The following is a 23333-nucleotide window of genomic DNA, read 5'->3' on the forward strand; positions in this document are numbered from 1 at the left end:
GATATGTTTCCAAACATGATCTGGATAATCGGTTGCACATCAATAGGCATCTGATTGTCCCCATTATTGTATTCATGCAATGGTTTGCCGACCACACTCGCTCAAATGTTGTCTTCAAGCACAAGAATAAAGTTATTCATATCCGAAGGGAAGTGGTCATTCAGGTTTTTGGAATTCAATCTGGTTCTGAACCCTTTCCTACCGTGAGCAATGAGCCTGCTGTAGTAGCAAAAGTTAAGGAACTCAGCGATAAATATAGATCTGGAAGTAGGAACATTCCAATAGAAAACATTGTCACCATGATGAAGAATGATGAAAGTGAGGAAGGTTTTATTTGTAGTTTCCTGTTTCTGTTCTTCTCAACAATTCTCTGTCCAATCACTGCCAACTACGCAAACTGGAAGCTTTTGTACGGTCTGCATGACATTTTGCAGTTGCATAATGTTCGACGAGAATTTGTCGCGCCGAAGTATCTATGAGCACGAGTATATATCATAGTGTTTTTTCATAGAATCAAAGGAAGAATGATTTTGGTAGTATTTAATATGCACACATACAAAGAAAAGCTTTCTCCACGTTCGGTGGCCATAGTTCATGCATGTGGACTTGAGCCTGATGCATGCATGCGTTGCATGCTAATTAGCTTTCTCAATCACAAATATGCCATTTAAATATTCCGGCCACGCACTTGAGTCTGCGGGACAGCCACAAGGGCCTCGGTCAAAAGTACATCAGCTGTACGCGGCTGGATAAGAGGCACCGGAAGCTTCCTTTGTTTCAAATTTACTGGTAGTCCGATTCTCTCGCCAACAATACGGTCATGCAAACAGAAAACTGGCGGCGCTGGTGGGCTGCACGTCGCTCCCTCCGTTACCCTAGCGCCTGCCTATATAAAGGCCAGCAATCTTCACGCAGAAGAGGGGGCGGGGATCGTGAGATCGCATCCCGAGACATCGAGCGAGGAGAAGACGCGTCGACGAAGATGGCAGCCCCGCGGCCATTCAGATGACGAGAAATGACGGCCGCCGAGATGGCGCAAGCCTGGCCGGCACGTAGGCTGTGGCAACCGCGACCCTCTGACGGTCTGACCCCAAGCAGGAGCAAGCATCGATGATGATGGCCGGACAGGAGGAGGTGTCTGCAGCTGGAGGCATCATCAGTTGGCTAGCACGCCCTCATCTCTCTCTTGTTCCCAGAGTATGTGTTTTGTTTTGTTTCAATTGTCTTATCAGGTTTCGCCGGAGGAGGCACGGCCAGAGAGGGACGCACGGCTAGAGAGGGGACGCGAACCCATGCAGCCATCCGTCCATCACACGCAGCACCCCATCCATCCATAACTCACGCACCCGAGGCCGTACGGCGGCAGCCATCCCGTGGTGGCAGCGCCAAGGAGGTGAAGACGCGCCCACGGCAGAAGCTTCCTGGAGATACGCTCGCCGGGTAACCCTGTTCCGCGGCTGTGCGTGCCTTGAGGATGGAGAGACACCCAGGAGGAGACGCGCCCCTGCGGCAGCGTCGATGAGAGTTGGCATCTTGCCGGAGAAGATGTACAGGTGCTGCGGCAGCGCCGAGGCCGATCAGATCAGATGAGGAGAAGCGGCGGCGCCAGGAATGACAACTCGGAAACTGCCCAATCTTGGCCGGCGCGTCGGCAGTGGCCACGACGCCCTCATCACCCTCTTCCTCCTAGTACATGTGTTTTCTTTGTCATTGTTTTTCCAGGGTTCAGGGAGGGGCGGAGCTCACGTACGCAGGACGCGGCAGCGGGAAGGAGGTACGCGCGAAGAGAAGACGCGCCCGATGGCGACAGCTTCGACATGCAGATGAGCGATGCGCATTGAGGGGTTGAAGGGCAACCACGACGCAGCACGTGCGGCAAGGAGATCACGGAGGCCAAAGGAGTGATGCGCTCGCCGCTATGGTGGCAGCACACGTCAAGACGCGAGGCCGTGGCCATCGCGGGCGCCCTCGCACACACACACACGTACCCTTGCCTATCCGGCCGGTGGCTGCGCCGGTGACAAAGAGGACGGGCAGCAAGCAGAACACGCTGGCGAAGAAACACATACACGTACAATGGTCCAGGAGCAGCACCTGGGCATGGAGGTTTGCAGCAGCTCCTCCTGCGTGCCTCGTCTGGGTAGCAGGCAGGAACCCAAGGAGGCACCCTCGAGAGGACTTGAAGATGGTGGCATACATCCATCCATCAGGCCTCGCACCAGGAGGCACCCGGAGGGATCAAGAAGGAACGCCCCAGAAATTGTGGCAGCGACGAGGAGATCGGAGGGCGCGCCGGAGATGGAGCCACCCGGTGGCCGTGGAGGTCGATGACATGAAGGTCGACGGCACCAAGGTCTCCATCACCCCTCGCGTCCACGTCGTTACCGCGGCGCTGTAGAAGACGACATGGAGCGACGCCACACCGCCGCCCACCATTGATGTCGGCAAGCCGGCGCCATGGAGGATGGCGACACGGAGCTCGACATCATGCAGCCCGTCGTCTACCTTGTTACACCGAAGAGATGCCGTTCGAGATGGAGACCTATGATTCGCTGTCACGCCCTTCGCCCACTTCATCGATACATAGAGGACGAACTGGCGGAGCCTGCCTGGACGCCGCCCGCCGACGACTTCGTCAAGCAGGCGTCAGCAACGACACCGACACGGAGCTCGACATCATGCAGCCCATCGTCTACTTCGTCACACAGGGATGCCATTCAAGATGGCAACCCAGACCCCGCCATCACACACCGTTCATTAACTTCATCAAGTAGGCGCCATGAAAGGTGACGACACGAAGCTCAATATCACGCAGCCCGTCCTCTACTTTGTCGCACCAGCGGCACGCATGCGTAGACGCCACAAGGCCGCCGCCCTTCACAACGCACACATCCATCCATCAGGAGATCCATCCATTCACCACGCACATCCTAAGAGAAGACTCGCCAGCGCCACATCCATTCGTCACCGGCGCTACATCCATCCAACAACGCAGCCCAACCGCTAGCTCCGGCGCCCTACCATGGCGGCCTTCATGGCGCTCGGTGAACACCTCATGGCGTACAGGTCGCGACGCACAGATGGCGACCAACAGGGCCACGGTGAACAGGTTCATGGCAAAGGGTACACCGGCATACAGGTTTTGCATCGCGCTCTTGGAGGAGACGAAGTGGAAAAATCGGAGCTCGCTGACGACGCAGCCCGAAACTCGCCTTTCCCTTCACGGCGTACAGGTCCTGGGTGGAACCAATGTCCGCAAGGACGATTCTAAGACCGGTTCTTCCTTCACGAGGCACGCATCCCCGACGAATAGGTCAATGGCGTACAAATCCTTCATCGAGCTGGAATTTGCAACGGCGCTGTCCAAGGCCGGTCCCTCCTACGAGAGGTGCACCCACTGTGGCGGACAGAGCAGCGACGTACAGGTCCACGGCGTCACCAGCGTACAGGTCACCCCTGGCGTAGCACCAGCCCAGCGCGAGGTGGCCTCTACAACGCTACCATTCCATGGCCTCATGAGGCGGCCCCCTTTGTCTTGGCGGACCGCCGAATACTCGGCGTCTAGCCGAGATGAGGTGCCAACCACCCCGGCCACGCCCATGTGAGCGCACGTTAGTTTTTACACTGACGCCGGTCTCCCCAAACCATTACACCCGCAAGGCGTAGCCCCTTGAACACCCTGATGAAGCAATAGGTCGTCAAGAAGTCTAAGCCGAGCGCGACCCATGCTACCCCAACACCAACTACTCCAACGCCGTCAAGACCGACGAGGCACGACGGCGAGGGCGGGCGCGGCCACCGCTAAGGCCACGCCACTTGCGGCGCGTGTACCGATGAGGACACGGGCTCTGCCGCTGCCCACACACACATCACCATCATCATGCATGGAGGACGCGAAGCGAAGACGACGAATACGACCACACGGATTAATCGGAGGTATCCCGCGGAGCAACCCGCGGGTGTAATTAACCGGGAGCCTTCCGAGGCCCCGGGAACCAGGAGACCGCAATCGCCACAGTCAAGTAGGCCGCGCAAGTAGGCCACGGAGCGCATATGTAAAGGGATCTTGTAATTTTGTTTCTCCAATGAGAGATTAATAAAATGCATGTTTCCCTTTGTTTATTTGTGTACTTAGTACACTAGCACGCCCAGAATTTTTATTTCCCCTGGCGCGTAGAGAGATAGTAATACGATAACCATCGTTGTTTGTTATTATTTTTCGTGTCAAATTGCGTTGTGAAGGGCGGCGGCCTTTGGCATCTACGCGTGCGTGCCCCTGGTGCGACGAAGTAGAGCACGGGCTGCGTGATATTGAGCTTCGTGTCGTCACCTTTCATGGCGCCTACTTGATGAAGTTAATGAACGGTGTGTGATGGCGGGCTCTGGGTTGCCCACACACACATCACCATCATCATGCATGGAGGACGTGAAGCGAAGACGACGAAGACGACCACATGGCTTAATCGGAGGTATCCCGTGGAGCAACCCGCGGGTGTAATTAACCGGGAGCCTTCCGAGGCCCCGGGAACCAGGAGACCGCAATCGCCACAGTCAAGCAGGCCGCGCAAGTAGGCCACGGAGCGCATATGTAAAGGGATCTTGTAATTTTGTCTCACCAATGAGAGATTGGTAAAATGCATGTTTCCCTTTGTTTATTTGTGTACTTAGTACACTGGCACGCCCGCAATTTTTTATTTCCCCTGGCGCGTAGAGAGATAGTAACACGATAACCATCGTTGTTTGTTATTATTTTTCGTGTCAAACACATAAGTATGATTTCACTGGTGCATGTCGGTTCTAAACAAACAGTTTAAAACCTCTTTCCGCGACGACATTTGGAACCATCTCCAAGTGAGTGTGGGCGATAGGGGGGGTCCTTCCCACATGACCCAGAAACCGTCGGGGATATGCCCTCCTGGCATACACGTTCGGCAAAATGAGGTCGTGTGCGACCGACGAGCGCTCAAATACGGAAATACGTATAGTAGAGATAAAAATACAATTATACAGCAAAATTGTTTCCGGTCGCAAGTACATCCCATACAGTCAGTCCCCGCTAAATCTTTCCGTTCGTATGCACATTCCACACAGTCGCTCCGAGGAAAACATTTCCGTTCATAGGTACATCACACACAATTTTTCCAGTTAAATCGTTTGCGTTATTGAATGTATCACACACGGTCCGTAGAAGAAACTGTGTGCCAAAGGTTGTCCATCACACACAGTTTTTATGTGGTAAACGTTTGCGCAAGTTGGCCTAACACAAACAGTTTTCAAAAGAAAGTCATGTGTGATTGTTCATTGATCCAACACGGTTTATTTCTAGAAACTGTGTGCGTTGCCTGAGGTCATCGCCCGCGGTATCATTTCAAGAACCGTTTGCAATAGCAAAACCCAATTAGCAGGCTGATTCGCTATTAGTAGCTAATTATCCAATTATTCATAATCCATTTATTAATCTAATTGACATTTCATATTAACACACAATATATTTCATTTCCATATTAAGGAAGCAGAATTTCATAATTGAAATACATCAGAGTAAAACATGATATAGCTTCAGCACTCAGCTACCCCATTACACAACTGCACCAGCAGCAAGTTCCACATGCAACATGTAGAACCTTTCGAAATTAGCATCATGGACGGTATATAGACAGATGCATCTCATTTGGAAAGCTACTGAAGTGGAAGGCGAATATTGGGCCTTCATTCATGTTGAAGGTCTTTGCAACTTTAGGCCAGTGCCTATGGATGATTGACTGTCTGTCCTTCATCCTCTTCAGGAACACTTCAATATTGAACCGTGGGTTTTGTATGAAAACCTTCCTCGCCTCCTGACCATAGAGATGGTTTGAGAGGTAATCATCAGTGAACTGTTTGGAAAGGCCTGAAAACAAGGATGTGCATAAATATCTTCTCTATATTGAAAATGGGGCAAAGGAATAAAAAAGGCAAGGTATAATAGTTAGTACCATCTTGTAGTGAACTGATGTCTTCTTCATTGTGCAGACAAAGATCTTGTTATTTTTTGTCGCTAATTTCTTTATCCTAACAATTTTTCTAAGTTTATTGATTTGATTGATATTCATGGACAACTCATTTCACCATATGCAAAAAGGGTCGAACAGTGGATCAAAACCTCTGACAGCAGGACCTACATGTGCAAGACCAAATTGTTAAAAACCTAAATATTAGAATGGTTCCTGCAATTGCACAATAATGTGCTATTAGACAACGGATCATGCACGTCCTATCTCGATTGTAAACCTCAGTGCTTCCCATTGTTTCCCTGCAATACATATAAGGTAGTTAGTCATCAGGTTAAGTAAGGGTTCGCATGCTATCAGTAAAATATGTTGATGAAAAATAAGCACATTGCAGATTCATCAGATTAATTCAAGCCACACAGAAAACCCATTTACCCAAACCAAGCATGATTAAGAACTAGGAAATATAACACTTGTATATGTTTCTCATGTATTAAGTGTTACCAAATTTGATTTATTCCTCACATGCACAACAATACAAAATTCTACCCACGACAATTGGACATTGCATTGTAGAATTGAACCAAGCAGTTAACTAAACACCACAATAAATGAACCAAATATTAACTGAGTAGCACATTGCAAAATATAACATACTCCTAATAGAAGATCAGATAGTTAACCAAACAGTTAACTACAGCCAATTGTAGCAATTGTAATTGTTTCTCATGTATTTACTACAACCAAATTCAATTTATTCCTCACATGGTATACAATAACAGAATGCACCCACAATTTTGTAAAGACAATACAAATTTGTAGCTTGAAGAATTGAACATCACATTTGAAGAATTGAACCAAACAGTTAACTGAAGACGTCAACTAATTAACAAAATAGTTAATAAGTGAGCACCACACTGCACGATATATATAACATATACACTAGAGTAACAGATTGCATGATAAAATTAGATAGCACAATTCACTAGAATTTATGAAGGAAAGGCAGGAGCAGCACACGCAACGGGTAAACCAAGCATGCTTAACCGGCGTAGCTAGCAAATGGCAAGGTGCTCCTTCAAGATCTGGGATCGGCACGAATGGCAGCCATCGCATCCTCATCCGCGCCTGCGGCCGCGATTTGCTTCTTCGCTGCCAAATGCCCCTTGAGGTCGTGGCTATACTGCATGCACCATGGCTTAGGCCGGCGCTTATTTGATGGAGGGGTCGGTGATTTGGGTGGAAGGTGTCTGGGCATGTGGGATGTGGAAGGAGGAGGAGGATGGGGGTCGGGTGTGGATTACCTGCCTGGATAGAGATAGCCGAGCAGTGTGAAGGAGGGTCACCGATGAGGAGGCGGCACTGGAAGCAAGGAGTGAAGGTTTCAACTTGGAAAGGAAGGCCGAAAGAGGGGAAATATTTCCGCGGAAGCCGAAAATTTGGAATCGCTTCAGCGAAAAAACTGGCGCGCAAAGTGTCATCAGACACGGTCCCTTATTCAGAACTGTGTATGATATGTGGACATCACAAACGATTTAGATAGCTTAACCCGTGTGTGATGAGTTTGAACGTCAAAAGTTTTGGTTCAAATTTCCATGGTTACAGTGGTCATCCACGTCATTGCATAATTTGGGTACACAAAGGACAGCACACCCACACTTCTTAATCGAGCAAGTTCAGCAATTAAATAGAGCTAGCTGACCTAAACATTATTATAACAAATTAAAGACCGACACTCTTAACTTAAAAAAACAAAGAGTACTACTACGGCTGGTGCTCGTCGTGTCCAGCCCGCGCCCAGCGGTCTCCTGTGGAAGGGGCTCCATGGCATCCATCGCACCATACTCGGCAAGCATCTCGCCATTCGTGTCCGCCATCTCTTTGGAAGAGGCCGCCATGATCAGGGCGTGGGCGGATGCGATCTGGGCTTAGACGGGCTCCGTCGTCGTAAGGTATGCGGCGGAGGAACGGATGGCTGCTCGAGCTCTCTCGGCGATTGCCAGCTCTTCGGCCATGGGTTGTCGATTGTTGTCGGAGAAGCTTCGTTCGATTTGTGCGGTGACCGCTAGGAGCTGGGTGTGGGTGGCCTCGACATGGTCGTGGGAGGCCTCCATCAGGGCTAAGGCCGCCGCTGCGGATTGGAGAGCTGTTGTGCCGCTCTCGCCAGTTGCTATCCCCGAGGCAGATGTTGCTGCCGCCACCTGATAAGCACTAGCGGCCGTTTGGGCTACCTTTGCCACCCGGTCGCAGATTGCGGCCGCGCTCATGCACCTTGTTAGCACGCGCAAAGCAGCTGCGGCCGCGCTCTCGCTGAAGTGCGGCACCAAAGTTGCCCTCACGACGCGGGTCCACGTGCCCATCTTTCACCGACGATGATTGAACAGTGAAATGATATTTGGGGAGCGAGCTAGTGTGCTTGAGACGCCGGCTGTGGACTATAGTTGACGCACCTTCTCGCGTAAGCCATAGGCGTACTATACACCGATGGTGCTCCAGGATATTTTGTGTTGCATCTCACACGGTTGCTGATAATAAACTGTGTGCGATCTACTTGATTTTTCATCTTGATTTGACTTACATAATGGGGTCACAGCGGCAATGGACGGTGTTTGAATTGCTAGACCTTTTATCTGGAGTGAACATGCAACTATATGTGTGTCATAAAAGAATTGGAATTATTCAGGGTTCGTTTGAACATTTAATACATTAAATTGGATTTCTATGCATTTCAGGTGAACAATTCAAATTTGAACTACATGCACATGCTCCAGTGCATATAAATTGGTCGAAAAATCAAATCTGTGTCCTTGGGTGCATGCTTAGGTCCCATGCAAGAAATGAGAATGAATTTCAAACACCAGGGCACCGTTGATTGCCGGCAAAACATTGAGATGCCTGGTTTTTAAATTCCAGTAAACCAAAAACTCGTCTAAAATTCATGAAACTTGGCATGCTATCATGGAGCGGCATCAACATGCTGTGGTAAATTTTTTGTCCCATTTGGGGCAGGTTTGAGTATATGCTTCTCACAACAAGCATCATGGTTTTCGGTAGGGAACGTCCCACCTTTGGCGGCGAAACGATATCCATTGCCTCTTATTGCTTTCAAATATTTTCTCGTGTCAACATAAAACAATAGGAGTGTTGTGTTAATTTTTGTGATTTTTCAGGGTTCGTTTGGATATTTTTATGCATTAACTGAGTTTTCAATGCATTTATGTGCATAATTCAAATTTGAACTACATGCAAATGCTCCAGTGCATATAAATTGGTCGAAAAATCAAATCTGTGTCCTTGGGTGCATGCTTAGGTCCCATGCAAGAAATGGGAATGAATTTCAACCACTAGGGCACCGTTGATTGCCGGCAAAACATTGAGATGCCGGGTTTTAAATTCTAGTATATCAAAAACTCGTCTGAAATTCATGAATCTTGGCATGCTATCATGGAGCGGCATCACCATGCCGTGGTACAAATTTTGTCCCATTTGGGGCAGGTTTGGGTATATGCTTCTCACAAAACGGAGCTTCTCACAACAAGCATTATGGTTTTCGGTAGGGAACGTCCCACCTTTTGGGACAAAACGATATCCATTGCCTCTTATTGCTTTCAATTTGTTTTGTCGTGCCAATACAGAACAACAGGAGTGTTGTGTGAATGTTTGTGACTTTTCGGGGTTCGTTTCGAAATTTTTATGCATTAACTGAGTTTTCAATGCATTTATGTGCACAATTCAATTTTGAACTACATGTACATGCTCTGTTGCATATAAATTGGTCGAAGAATCAAATATGTGTCCTTGGGTGCATCTTTAGGACCCATGCAAGAAATGGGAATGAATTTCAAACAGCAGGGCACCATTGATTGCCGGCAAAACATTGAGATGCCTGGTTTTTAAATTCTAGTAAATCAGAAACTCGTCTAAAATTCATGAAACTTTGTCATGGTACAAATTTTGTCCCATTTGGGGCAGGTTTAGGTATATGCTTCTCACAAACCGAGCTTCTCACAACAAGCATGATGGTTTTCGGTAGAGAACGTCCCACCTTTGGGGACGAAACGATATCCATTGCCTCTTATTGCTTTCAATTTTATTTCTCGTGTCAACTTAGAACAACAGAAGTGTTGTGTGAATGTTTGTGATTTTTCGGGCTTCGTTTGGACATTTTTATGCATGAACTGAGTTTTCAATGCATTTATGTGCACAATTCAATTTTCAACTACATGCACAAGCTCCTTGCATATAAATTGGTCGAAAAATCAAATCTGTGTCCTTGGGTGCATGCTTAGGTCCCATGCAAGAAAAGAGAATGAATTTCAAACACCAGGGCACCGTTGATTGCCGGCAAAACATTGAGATGCCTGGTTTTTAAATTCTAGTAAATCCAAAACTCGTCTAAAATTCAGGACACTTGGCGTGCTATCATGGAGCGGCATCAACATGCCATGGTACAAATTTTGTCCCATTTGGGGAAGGTTTGGGTATATTCTTCTCACAAACCGGAGCTTCTCACAGCAAGCATGATGGTTTTCGGTAGGGAACGTCCCACCTTTGGGGACGAAACGATATCCATTGCCTCTTATTGCTTCAATTTTTTTTCTCCTGTCAACATAGAACAACAGGAGTGTTTTGTGTATTGTTGTGATTTTTCGGGGTTCGTTTGGACATTTTTATGCATTAACTGAGTTTTCAATGCATTTATGTGCATAATTCAATTTTGAACTACATGCACATGCTCCATTGCATATAAATTGGTCGAAAAATCAAATCTGTGTCCTTGGGTGCATGCTTAGGTCCCATGGAAGAAATGGGATTGAATTTTAAACACCAGGGCACCGTTGATTGCCGGCAAAACATTAAAATGCCTGGTTTTTAAATTCTAGTAAATCCAGAACTCGTCTAAAATTCATGAAACTTGGCATGCTATAATGGAGAGGCATCAACATGCCGTGGTACAAATTTTGTCCCATTTGGGGCAAGTTTGGGTATATGCTTCTCACAAACCGGAGCTTCTCACAACAAGCATGATGGTTTTCAGTAGGGAATGTCCCACCTTTGGGGACGAAGTGATATCCATTGCCTCTTATTGATTCAATTTTTTTCTCCTGTCAACATAGAACAACAGGAGTGTTGTGTGAATTGTTGTGATTTTTCGGGGTTCGTTTGGGCATTTTTATGCATTAACTGAGTTTTCAATGCATATATGTGCATAATTCAATTTTGAACTACATGCACATGCTTCATTGCATATAAATTGGTCGAAAAATCAAATATGTGTCCTTGGGTGCATGCTTAGGTCCCATGCAAGAAATGGGAATGAATTTTAAACGCCAAGGCACCGTTGATTGCCGGCAAAATATTGAGATGCCTTGTTTTTAAATCCTAGTAAATCCAAAACTCGTCTGAAATTGATGAAACTTGGCATGCTATAATGGAGCGGCATCAACATATCGTGGTACAAATTTTGTCCTATTTGAGGCAGGTTTGGGTATATGCTTCTCACAAACCGGAGCTTCTCACAAGAAGCATGATTGTTTTAGGTAGGGAACGTCCCTCCTTTGGGGACAAAACGATATCCATTGCCTGTTATTGCTTTCAATTTTTTTTCTCATGTCAACATAGAACAGCAGGAGTGTTGTGTGAATGTTTGTGATTTTTCGCGGTTCGTTTGGACATTTTTATGCATTAACTGAGTTTTCAATGCATTTATGTGCGTAATTCAAATTTGAACTACATGCACATGCTCCGGTGCATATAAATTGGTTGAAAAATCAAATATGTGTCCGTGGGTGCATGCTTAGGTCCAATGCAAGAAATGGGAATGAATTTCAAACACTAGGGCACCATTGATTGCCGGCAAAACATTGAGATGCCTGGTTTTTAATTTGTAGTAAATCCAAAATTCTATTAACCATTCACCTGACGCCACGTGTCTTGGTTTTAATGGCTGTAGGAGGTGTCGTGCGGACAGCTGCTTGACCTTGACTGAACGGGAGGCGTGCGAGCGCCGTCCGGTGCACAGGCTGACCGAGAGGCGTGCAAGCTGTCCTCGAGTGCGCAGGCTCACCAGGAAGCGTGCGAGTTATACGCTGCGCAGGCTCACTGCGAAGCGATCCCTTTGACTTCCATGACCTTCCGCCTTGCTCGCATCCTCTCCATTAATGGCGCCCATGCCGCAGTTTAATTCGCTTTTAAAATATAAAAAACTCAACGCAAACGTTTTAGTTAGAACACCCGTATGCAAAATGACAGCTTCCCCAGGAAGACAAGAGAAAATGTGTCGAGCAGGATTTCTGCCGCTCTTTATCACAAACGTTTTAGATAGAACACCCGTATGCAAAGTGAGAGCAGTGCAGGATTTGTGCATCCCTTCAATGCAAACAGTTGTTTTGGATGACCCGTGTGCAACCACGGACAAACAATTTGGTAAGATTTGTCAATCCTTGTGACACTGCAATTTGTCAAAATATGAAGCTAAAAATCACTAGCAGTATCTAATTTTTCCAACTAAAATTCAGTAATTAAGCATATATTTCATTCATAGATTAAGCATTCCTTCTTAATTTATACAGATAGTTCAACTCGACAGCTGAACCGACCAAACTTCTCCCCAATTGTTGCCAACCACATACTGAAATAACTAGTTGAACTATATATACTTGCTAATTTTGAGTACGTTGTACAGTTCCACCACATCTATAGTCAGATGAACCGAACAAAATAGCCCCTAAATACTACTACTACTCCCACTCCTACTACTACTACTACTACTACTCCTCCTACTACTACTACTACTACTACTCCTACAGGTACACAAGATTTGGAGAAGAACCCGCCTTGCAATGCCGAACAATCTGCGCGCGGGACTCATCGTCATTGAAGCCTGGTTCGGGGGCTACAGAGGGAGTCCTGGATTAGGGAGTGTTCGGGTAGCTGGACTATACCTTCAGCCGGACTCCTGGACTATGAAGATACAAGATTGAAGACTTCGTCCCGTGTCCGGATGGGACTTTCCTTGGCGTGGAAGGCAAGCTTGGCGATGCGGATATTCAAGATCTCCTACCATTGTAACTGACTCTATGTAACCCTAACCCCATCCGGTGTCTATATAAACCGGAGGGTTGTAGTCCGTAGGCAATCGACTCCATACACAACAATCATACCATAGGCTAGCTTCTAGGGTTTAGCCTCCTTGATCTCGTGGTAGATCTACTCTTGTACTACCCATATCATCAATATTAATCAAGCAGGAGTAGGGTATTACCTCCATCTAGAGGGCCCGAACCTGGGTAAAAACATCGTGTCCCTTGTCTCCTGTTACCATCCGGCCTTGACGCACAGTTCGGGACCCCCTACCCGAGATCCGCCGGTTTTGACACCGACAGCAGTCTTATGGTTTCAAACCATGAGTTGCTATGACGCCACTCTCGGCAAACCTGAAGGAGAGCTTGATGCTCAACAGGCACAAGCTTTTCAGAAAATGGATACTCTGTTTAAGGCTGCTCTTTTGAGTGTTCTTGGTGAGAACATAGTTGATGCTTATGCGTCAATTGATAATGGAAAAGATATGTGGGATGCACTCGAGGCCAAGTTTGGGGTCTTGGATGCTGGCACTGAGCTGTACATCATGGAGCAATTCTATGATTACAGGATGACTGAAGAGCGCTCTGTGGTTGAGCAAGCTCATGAGATACATTCATTTGCTAGAGAACTTGAGTACTTCAGTTGTATGCTACCGGACAAGTTTGTTGCCAGAGGTATCATCACTAAGCTTCCTCCTTCGTGGAGGAACTTTGCTACCTTGCTGAAACATAAGAGGCAGGAGTTTTCCGCCCCGGATCTCATTGGCACTCTTGATGTGGAAGAAAAGGCGAGAGCAAAGGACACACGTGCTCGAGGTATTGAGGGAGGATCTAGTGCCAATCTGGTACAGAAGAAGAACTTCCAGCCCCACAAGTTCAAGAACAAGGGCAAGTTTGATGGTAAAGCAATGTTTGATAGAAAGAACAAAGCTGTGCAACACACGAACTTCAAGAAGAAGAATGACAAGAAGAAAGGTGCTTGTCATGTGTGTGGGGATCCTGATCATTGGGCTCCTAGTTGCCCTAATCGCTATGACAAGCGTCATCCTGGGAAAGGCGGCAAGACCGCTAATGTTGTCATTGGAGACACTAACATGAAGGATGCTGGGTATGGTATATTTCCCACTATTCTTTCAGTATGTCATTCTCCTAATTGGTTGATTGACACGGGTGCTAATGTGCATGTATGCGGTGATATTTCCATGTTTTCGTCTTATCAGACTGCAGGGACTTCAACCGTGCTAATGGGCAACGGTTCAAGTGCTTCTGTTCGTGGTGTTGGCACGGTCGATATGATGTTTACTTCAGGGAAGATCGTCCAGCTGAAGAACGTGCATTATGTCCCCTCCGTCAATAGAAATCTTGTTAGCGGATCTCTTCTGTGTAGAGATGGCTACAAGCTTGTCTTTGAGTCGAATAAATTTGTAATATCCAAGTATGGAACCTTTGTTGGTAAAGTCTATGAGTCAGGAGGCTTGTTTCGTTTATCCTTATCAGACGTTTGCAATTAAGTTGTTGATCATATTTTCAACAATAGTGAATCCAATGTGTGGCATTCACGTCTTTGTCATGTTAACTTTGGTTGCATGTCGCGACTAGCGAAGTTGAACTTAATCCCTAGTTTCACCACCGTCAAGGGATCTAAGTGTCAAGTGTGTGTGCAAGCTAAGCAACCTCGTAAGTCTCACACGATTGCGGAAATAAGAAATCTTGCACCACTAGAGCTCATACATTCAGATCTATGTGAAATGAATGGTGTGTTGACAAAAGGTGGAAAGAAATATTTCATGACGTTAATTGATGACTCCACTAGATACTGCCATGTGTATCTTCTGAAATCTAAGGATGAGGCTTTGAACTTTTTCAAGATCTATAAAGCTGAAGTGGAAAACCAACTTGATCGAAAAATCAAGAGGCTTAGGTCCGACCGTGGTGGAGAGTATTTTTCCAATGAATTTGATGCTTTTTGTGCGGAACATGGTATAATCCATGAGAGGACGCCTCCCTATTCACCTCAGTCAAATGGGGTGGCCGAAATAAAGAACCGTACTCTAACAGATTTGGTTAATGCCATGTTAGACACTTCGGGTCTCTCCAAGGCATGGTGGGGGGAGGCGATATTGACTGCATGTCATGTCCTAAACCAAGTTCCCACAAAGAACAAAGAGATAACTCCATTCGAGGAATGGGAGAAGAAAAGGTTAAAACTCTCTTATCTACGAACATGGGGTTGTTTGGCGAAAGCCAATGTTCCAATTCCAAAGAAGCGGAAGCTTGGACCAAAGACTGTGGATTGTGTTTTCCTGGGATATGCTTTTCATAGCATTGGCTATAGATTCTTGGTTGTAAAATCTGAGGTACCTGACATGCATGTCGGTACGATCATGGAGTCGAATGATGTGACTTTCTTTGAAGATATCTTTCCCATGAAGGATATGGCTACCTCATCTAATCAGGAGATGCCTAGTTCATCGAATCAGGAACCGGTTACAATTACCGAACCTGCCATTTCGATGGAACACTTTGAAAGTCCCGTGGAGGAGAACAATGAAGTTCCTACTAGGAGCAAGAGACAAAGGACTGCAAAGTCCTTTAGTGATGATTTTCTTGTGTATCTCATAGATGACACTCCCAGTTCTATTTCAGAGGCCTATGCATCTGAAGATGCTGACTACTGGAAGGAAGCGGTTTGTAGCGAGATGGATTCCATCTTGACGAATGAAACCTGGGAGATAACTGATCGTCCTGATGGGTGCAAACCTATAGGATGCAAATGAGTATTCAAGAAGAAGCTTAGGCCTGATGGTACTATTGTAAAGTACAAGGCTCGGCTCGTGGCTAAGGGTTATACCCAAAATGAAGGTGAAGACTTCTTTGATACTTACTCACCTGTGGCTCGACTGACCACTATTCGAGTTCTACTTTCACTAGCTGCCTCGCATGGTCTTCTCGTTCATCAAATGGATGTTAAGACTGCTTTCCTAAATGGAGAGTTGGACGAGGAAATTTATATGGAACAACCAGATGGGTTTGTACTAGATGGTCAGGAAGGGAAAGTGTGCAAGTTGCTGAAGTCTTTGTACGGACTTAAGCAAGCACCCAAACAGTGGCATGAGAAGTTTGAAAGAATTTTAACAGTTGCAGGCTTTGTTGTGAACGAAGCTGACAAATGTGTGTACTATCGCCACGGTGGGGGCGAGGGAGTTATCCTGTGCTTGTATGTTGATGACATACTGATTTTCGGAACAAATCTGAATGTTATTAAGGAGGTCAAGGATTTCCTATCTCGTTGTTTTGAGATGAAGGATTTAGGAGTGGCTGATGTCATTCTGAACATCAAGTTGTTGAGAGACGATGATGGTGGGATTACATTGCTTCAATCTCACTATGTGGAAAAGATCATGAGTCGCTTTGGCTATAGTGACTGCAAGCCCTCTCCAACACCATATGATGCGAGTGTGTTACTTCAAAAGAATCGAAGAATTGCTAGAGATCAATTAAAATATTCCCAGATTATTGGCTCGCTTATGTACTTAGCAAGTGCTATAAGACCTGACATGTCTTTTGCTGTTAGCAAACTGAGTCGGTTTGTCTCAAAACCAGGAGATGTGCATTGGAAAGCTCTAGAGAGAGTTTTGCGTTATTTGAAAGGCACTGCAAATTATGGAATTCACTACACCAGGCATTCAAAGGTGCTTGAAGGGTATAGTGACTCAAACTGGATCTCAGATGCTGATGAGATAAAGGCCACGAGCGGTTATGTATTCACTCATGGAGGTGGCGCTGTTTCTTGGAAGTCTTGCAAGCAGACCATCTTAACGAGGTCAACAATGGAAGCAGAACTCACATCACTAGATACAGCTACGGTTGAAGCAGATTGGCTTCGCCGGCTCTTGAATGACTTGCCGGTTGTTGAGAAACCTGTACCGGATGTCCTTATGAACTGCGACAATCAAAGTATGATCACGAAAGTGTGCAGCTCAAAGGATAACATGAAGTCAGCAAGACATGTTCAGAGAAGGTTAAAGTCTGTCAGGAAAATGAAAAACCCCGGAGTTATTGCGTTGGATTATATCCAAACGTATAAAAATCTGGCAGATCCTTTTACTAAGGGTCTATCACGTAATGTGATAGATAATGCATCGAGGGAGATGGGTATGAGACCCACAATATGAGTTGTTCACAGTGGTAACCTATTCTTTGTGATCGGAGATCCCGTGAATTAGATGTGGAAGACAAGCTGTTGGTCAACTGAGAGGAGGTGCCTGGAGCGCCAAATTGGAAGCACCCTTATTTACATTAGCGAAGAGAATGAAGCCCTACTGTATAGCAAACTGCATAGCGGGGAGGGAGGCAGTGCCTAAGTCGGGCCTCAGACCGGCCAAATTGCTTTGAACTGGCCTAGGTTCTGTCCTAAGATAGGTAGAAACGGCGAAATATGATAAATCACAACCTAGATGTAGGCGGATTCTAGGAAAATCTCGGGCGCGTCTGGGTTGTTTGACTGTGACCTAGCTGGATCTGGATGGGTCTATTGTGGGCTTTGGGCGAGTCTTCTTCGTACGCACGGACGGACAGATGCATCGGAGGATCATGCATTTATAGCACCGCATCGGTACTCTGTTGCACGTTGAACATGTAACGTTTTGATTTGTGCTTAACCATACACAGGCCACGCATCATCCCTTTGACTTGGTTGTCGTTGTTGCCATTCTCGTTGCCAGAGTCATTGGTGCCACTAGTGTAGTGGTCATTGTGTTTGCCAGTATTCTTGGCATTGCCCTTGCTGTGGTCGTCATCGTACACTACCTCCATACCGGTGCGGTGAAGAGGGCCATCTCATTGCAATCCTTGTCGAATACCATGGCATCCAACAAGTCTACAGCGATGAACCTGCCGGAACCGAGGTTGACGACCTTGGAGCTACACAAAATTCGCTCCAAGGTCGTCAACCTCGGTTCCGGCAATGTCATCATCCACCCAGATCCGCAATTTCTCCCGCGACGGCTCCTCCCCTCCCATGACGCCAGAGATGTCCGCACCGCAGGGGAGGCAGCTTGATTTGCTGAACCAGAGCCCAAGCTCTGGAACATACTCCGCCTTGCCCTGGAACGGCAAAACCCAGTCGCCAGCCTTACCACTCGCGAGTCGCAATGCTGAGAAGCAGATGGTGTCGGCGCTGAGAAGCAGATGGTGTCGCCGCCGACGAGAGCTAGCGTGACCACAGACATAGGCGTGCTTCTGGTGGATGAACCACGGCGGCAGCGGGGGGATGTCGCAGTGCCAGGTACTGCTACAAAAGGAGCGTGGGTGCTCCGCCCTCCACACCAGGGCCTCGAACCGCGGCTTCGCCTCCGACATGCATGTCCGGATGGAGGATCCTATCGATGATGTACAGGTCGCCGCCATCTTGGCCGTCATGGAGGTGCAAGTCCGACAGAGTGATGGCAATGGACAGCGTCGAGTGCTTAAGCTCGATCGTGGAGGCTTGGCAGGCTTTGGATCCAGCGGCGGCCCTCGCCGGCGTCAAAGCGGAACATGCGGTTCGCGCGGTTGCCCAAGACGATCTTGTCCTGGAAATGAATGCGGTGATGGGTCGGCAGGCCGCACGATACTTCCGGTAGCTTAATGAGCAGCCCGTTTGCCGGCGTCCGGATACAGGGCGGCGGCGCCAGGTCAGCCTTGCAGATCCTTCTCATGTAGGGCGCTGAGGCCTTCGCAAGCATCAGTGTCGGCAACAACTTACCATGCGCGGCCGCCTCATCTGCCGTCCGGTGAAACAAGTCCATCGAAGAGGTCCAAGCGTCGAAGCAAATACACGTGGTTGTGTCCATCATGCACCACTAGGTTCACGAACCGCCGGATGCCGCTGCTCATCTCCGGCAATCAACCACCTGGTCGTCATCGGTCTGCGTGGAACCTGGAGTAGAGCCGCCGCGGCGGTTGTCAATCTCTCTCTAGTTGCATCATCAATCAATTGATCGTATTCGCGACGCGAGGTCCATACTAAGGGAGTTGAGTAGGATACGACATGGTGCCAAACACAAATCGCAAGTACCAACGAACCCAAACTAACTAATTATATCATGTGGCACGCCAAGCAACTGGTTGTTGATTACGTTGAAGCACGTGAAAAATATTGTGAAACAAAATCAAAATAAGTAACCATGAAACGATTAGATGCCTGAGATCCAAATAAATATCACGGTGACCATGGGGCAGGAGCCGGCATCAGCATCCAAGAGGAAATCATTTGTTTTTCTTTTGCCATAAAAACTAGAATAGTAGTCATTTAGATCAGATCAACAGTAGTAAATGCATCATGGACGTCAGTACAAAGGAACGTATCAAGAAAAAAAAAATCTGTTGGGCTTCTCAAAATGAATCATGGACGCCAATCGTAGACTTGGGTTTCTAAAAAGGGCGAAGTATCAAGTGAAAACACCTATTCAGTAAAAACTGAAAACTATGGTCCATACGCCATCTGATCAAGGACGTAGGGTGCACAGCAAAGATCTTGTGGCCGTATGCATCGTTCTGATGCAGAGGCCGGGGACTCCCCCCTATTCGAAAAAAGGGGTGCACAGCAAAGGATCTCTCCAAGATGAATTTTTTTAACCCGATGGCACAAGAGGCGGCCGCGCATGCCAAGGTGCTGCCAATGCTGACGCCCGCCAATACCCGTGCCCACAACATTACAATGTAGTGTAATGTCAGCTTAAAACTAGTAGTAGACGATGTCTATCCATCTTGTTCTATAATTAAACTCATCATATTTTTATATTTGTGTAAAAATGTGTAGCGGCACAAAATATCTACTCAGCAGTACAACTTGTTTTCTGACCATTAAAAAGAGACAAGAAGAAAGAAAACAAAATTTGCCCCTTCCGTTTTCCTTTTTTTAGCTAGAAAAAAAAAAGGCTGAAGCAAAAGTTGTTGTTGGTATCATCTGCAGCCAACACATGTGTGGGTGAGCGTTTTGCAAGGTCTAGTAGTACAAGTGCATGCACCAATTTAAATTTGGCATGCATGCATGCATGTATGGAGCTCTAATGGCTCATGGCCTCACAATCACATCACCCGACTCTCTCTGGGCCATCCATCGCCTATATATATATATATATATATATATATAGATAGATAGATAGATAGATAGATAGATAGATAGATATGAGGATAGAAGATAATGCAGCATCTCGATCAACACCGTAAGCCACCATCTAGTCCAGAAAGGTAGAAATCGACAACAAGATTGATCGATGGCCGGTGCGCGCGCTGGCGGGTCGTTCCTCGCCGTCACCCTCGTGGTGGTGGTGGTGGCCGCATCATCCATGCCGGTGGTCAAGGGGGATGACAAGTCTGCTTGCGTCGGCGAGTACTCCAAGCTCTGCGGCAACAAGGACCCCGCGTGCACCACCATGGTCGAGACGACCTGCCACGATGATGCCGACAGCGTCAAGGCCATCAAGGGCATGTTCGACGAGCTGGCCAAGGTCGGTGGAGACAACTATGATTATGCTTCTACGGCAATGTCGTGGGGGCACGTTGCTCTCGGCCATGCCGTCGACGAGCATGGGGCCTGCCCCGGCAACAAGACGGTCGGAGATTTTGCCGGCGAGCACTGCATCCCGGACCTCGACGCGGCATGCAAGGATCCCAGCTGCAGCGACGGAGCTTACATCGAATGCGGCGGTGCGGCGTCGAGATTCTGCTACATCAAGGCCACCCCCGCCGACAAGAAAGCCATACAGCAAAACTTGAAATGCTTCAAGGAGTGTTTAGCGCAGAAGAAGAAAAGTGAAGACTGCATCCTCCACAACAATGAAAAGTGTCCGGCCGCTTGAAAAATGAAAATGCATGCATGCATTCCTTCCTTCCTTCCTTCCTTGTACTTGAGGCAGGGTGTTTCCTTCATTTCAGAGTGCCTCATTCATGCATGTTTGTTTTCACATGCGCGTGTTTTCATCTCATTTTGTTGTTGCTTTTTTTTGTTCAACATTTATTTTGTCTGTTTTTTTTTGTTGCGAAAATAAAATTCATTTTGTTGTTGCTCTTCTTGGAGAGGCCATAAAGAAAGAGTGGTATATAATTTTTGGATCATCTCTAACCTCACGTTACATTTTGCTAGCTAGCTACTCCTATAGATGTGTTTGCATGTTGGCAGAGTTTCTTACCTTGGTGCATGCGCGAGTGGCACAAAATCTTCTCTTGCTGCATGTTTTCTTTGGGGGGTCAGAAGAAGATGATAGAAAGGAGAAAAGCAAACTCGTATGTCCTCTTTTGTGTACTTGTCTTGTGACCTGTGAAATGGTTTATTTATTTATTTCGCGGGTGCAAATGAATTGGGAGAGCTGAGACCCGAGAGACTCAGCTCCAATATTGCCAAGGTTCAGAGACGCCATGACCGGCAATAGATTGTTTTCTCCAATAAATTACTACCGGGAAATGATTATATGACGAGTGAGTGCGTACCTTCGAGCACTCGGTGAAGGCCACCTAAACCGAGTGCATATAAAAAATATAGACCATGTTTGTAGAAAAAACTACCAAAAAATACAATGCTAATTCGATATAATTTTGAAAGTGCATTCTATGATGTATTTAAGGATAACTAATTTGGTTTTGTGTATGTTGATAGTTTCCGTATAAACTTGAACAAACTTTAAAATTTCTTTCCCAAATTTCAATCTCTCGGGACAAAACAGCGGAAGTAATACTACAATAGGAACACTGAAAGAAAGTAAGTACAGGCACACAAAGACAAATAGGCTAAACCAGTACGACTAAGCAAAACTTTCGATGAAAGCGATGATAATCTTCCTAGTGTAGTGGTAGAGAACTTTCGTGACAACAATGGTCACACAGAAAGGAAACAACACAAACACCATGGAGGACAATATGACGAAACAGATCACGATACTAAATACACCTTACTAAGAAATGTTCATCAGAGCATACCTCAGCTGAATAACAAAGTAGCACAAGAGAATCAAGAGACGAGCATACAGACAAACTATCTTAAGCTCGGCAAATTGAAATACACTGAACAACATAGTCATGCTACACATAATAAACAGAGGAAGATATATTATCACAATTATCTATCGGGACAAAGAGTGTAGAAGATAAACTACTAAAAGAACTGCAGTAGAGTAATCAATGGTGCGCAAAGATGACAGATGGTTTGGTAGACCAGTTCACTCTTCTGCAAAAGAATTGTGGCTGGTTGGAGGGACTTGGGATTCAACCCAGAAGATAAACTATCTCCGTTCTATTCTCCTTCAACGTGATGTTGATCAGTGATCAGACTTCAGTTGAATCCACTTGGTTAGCAGAGGAGGACGGTACATCATATGAGCATGGTTGCAGAGGAGGACGGTACATCATATGAGCATCAAGAGACCAAGAAGTGATCCATGATCTGGCACATGCAAGTTCCATCTAAACTCAAGGTTTTCGTTTGGCGGCTAGCTCGTCATTCCATGCCAACGGGCTCGGTCCTCAAACACCGTCTCATGGCAACAGAGGATACTTGCTTGTTTTGCGGGGCTGTTGACACATGGAAACATGCGCTTATTTCATGTCCGATGGCAGCAAGTGTTTGGGCGTTGGCTCCAGAAGAGTTGGTCCAACATATGGTTGAGCGCGAGGAAGATGGTCCGAAGGAGTGGCTGTTTTCATTGCATGAAATATTGACGAAGGATCTTTTCGATCGACTGGTGGTGATGCTCTGGGCACTTTGGTATGAGAGACGCAAGGCAATTCATGAGAACATATTTCATTCACCATACTCTGTTAACAGCTTCATATCAAAATATTTGGACGAGCTACAAGTGATCCACAACAGGCAACCATCGAAGCCCCCTCCTACCAGCGCCCGACCAGCGAGATGGCTTGCCCCGCCATCAGGCAACGCGAAGTTCAACGTCGATGTAGCGGTAACCAGATATGGTGGGGCAGTTGGGGTCATTTGTAGAGATGACAGAGGTATGTTTATGGGAGCTTAGACTCTTTCTTTCAGATACATTGTGGATCCCCCGACTTTGGAAGCCCTAGCCATCAAAGAAGCACTCGCATTGGCGGATGATCTCTACTTGAGGCGCATCCAAGTTGCATCGGACTGCAAAACGGTGGTGCAAGACATACATAAGGAGAATTTGGCAAGTTATGGAGCAGTTATTCATGAGATAGTCGAACATTCTTTAGCCTTTGATTTATTTAATTTCAGTCATGAGTTTAGGAGCTCAAATTTTGAAGCACA

General features: G+C 46.7%; 1 protein-coding gene across 1 annotated transcript; it reads left to right on the forward strand.

Annotated features, from left to right (window-relative positions):
- The first annotated feature begins 20229 nt into the window (after window positions 1-20229).
- LOC123184128 (uncharacterized) lies at window positions 20230-21172 on the forward strand. The gene has a single exon (XM_044596309.1). It carries the CDS (start codon window positions 20332-20334, stop codon window positions 20914-20916), a length of 585 nt encoding a protein of 194 aa, XP_044452244.1. The 5' UTR covers window positions 20230-20331; the 3' UTR covers window positions 20917-21172.
- The last annotated feature ends 2161 nt before the right edge of the window (window positions 21173-23333 follow it).

Source organism: Triticum aestivum, chromosome 2A (genome assembly GCF_018294505.1).
Source record: "Triticum aestivum cultivar Chinese Spring chromosome 2A, IWGSC CS RefSeq v2.1, whole genome shotgun sequence".
In the NCBI taxonomy this organism is placed as follows: domain Eukaryota; kingdom Viridiplantae; phylum Streptophyta; class Magnoliopsida; order Poales; family Poaceae; genus Triticum; species Triticum aestivum.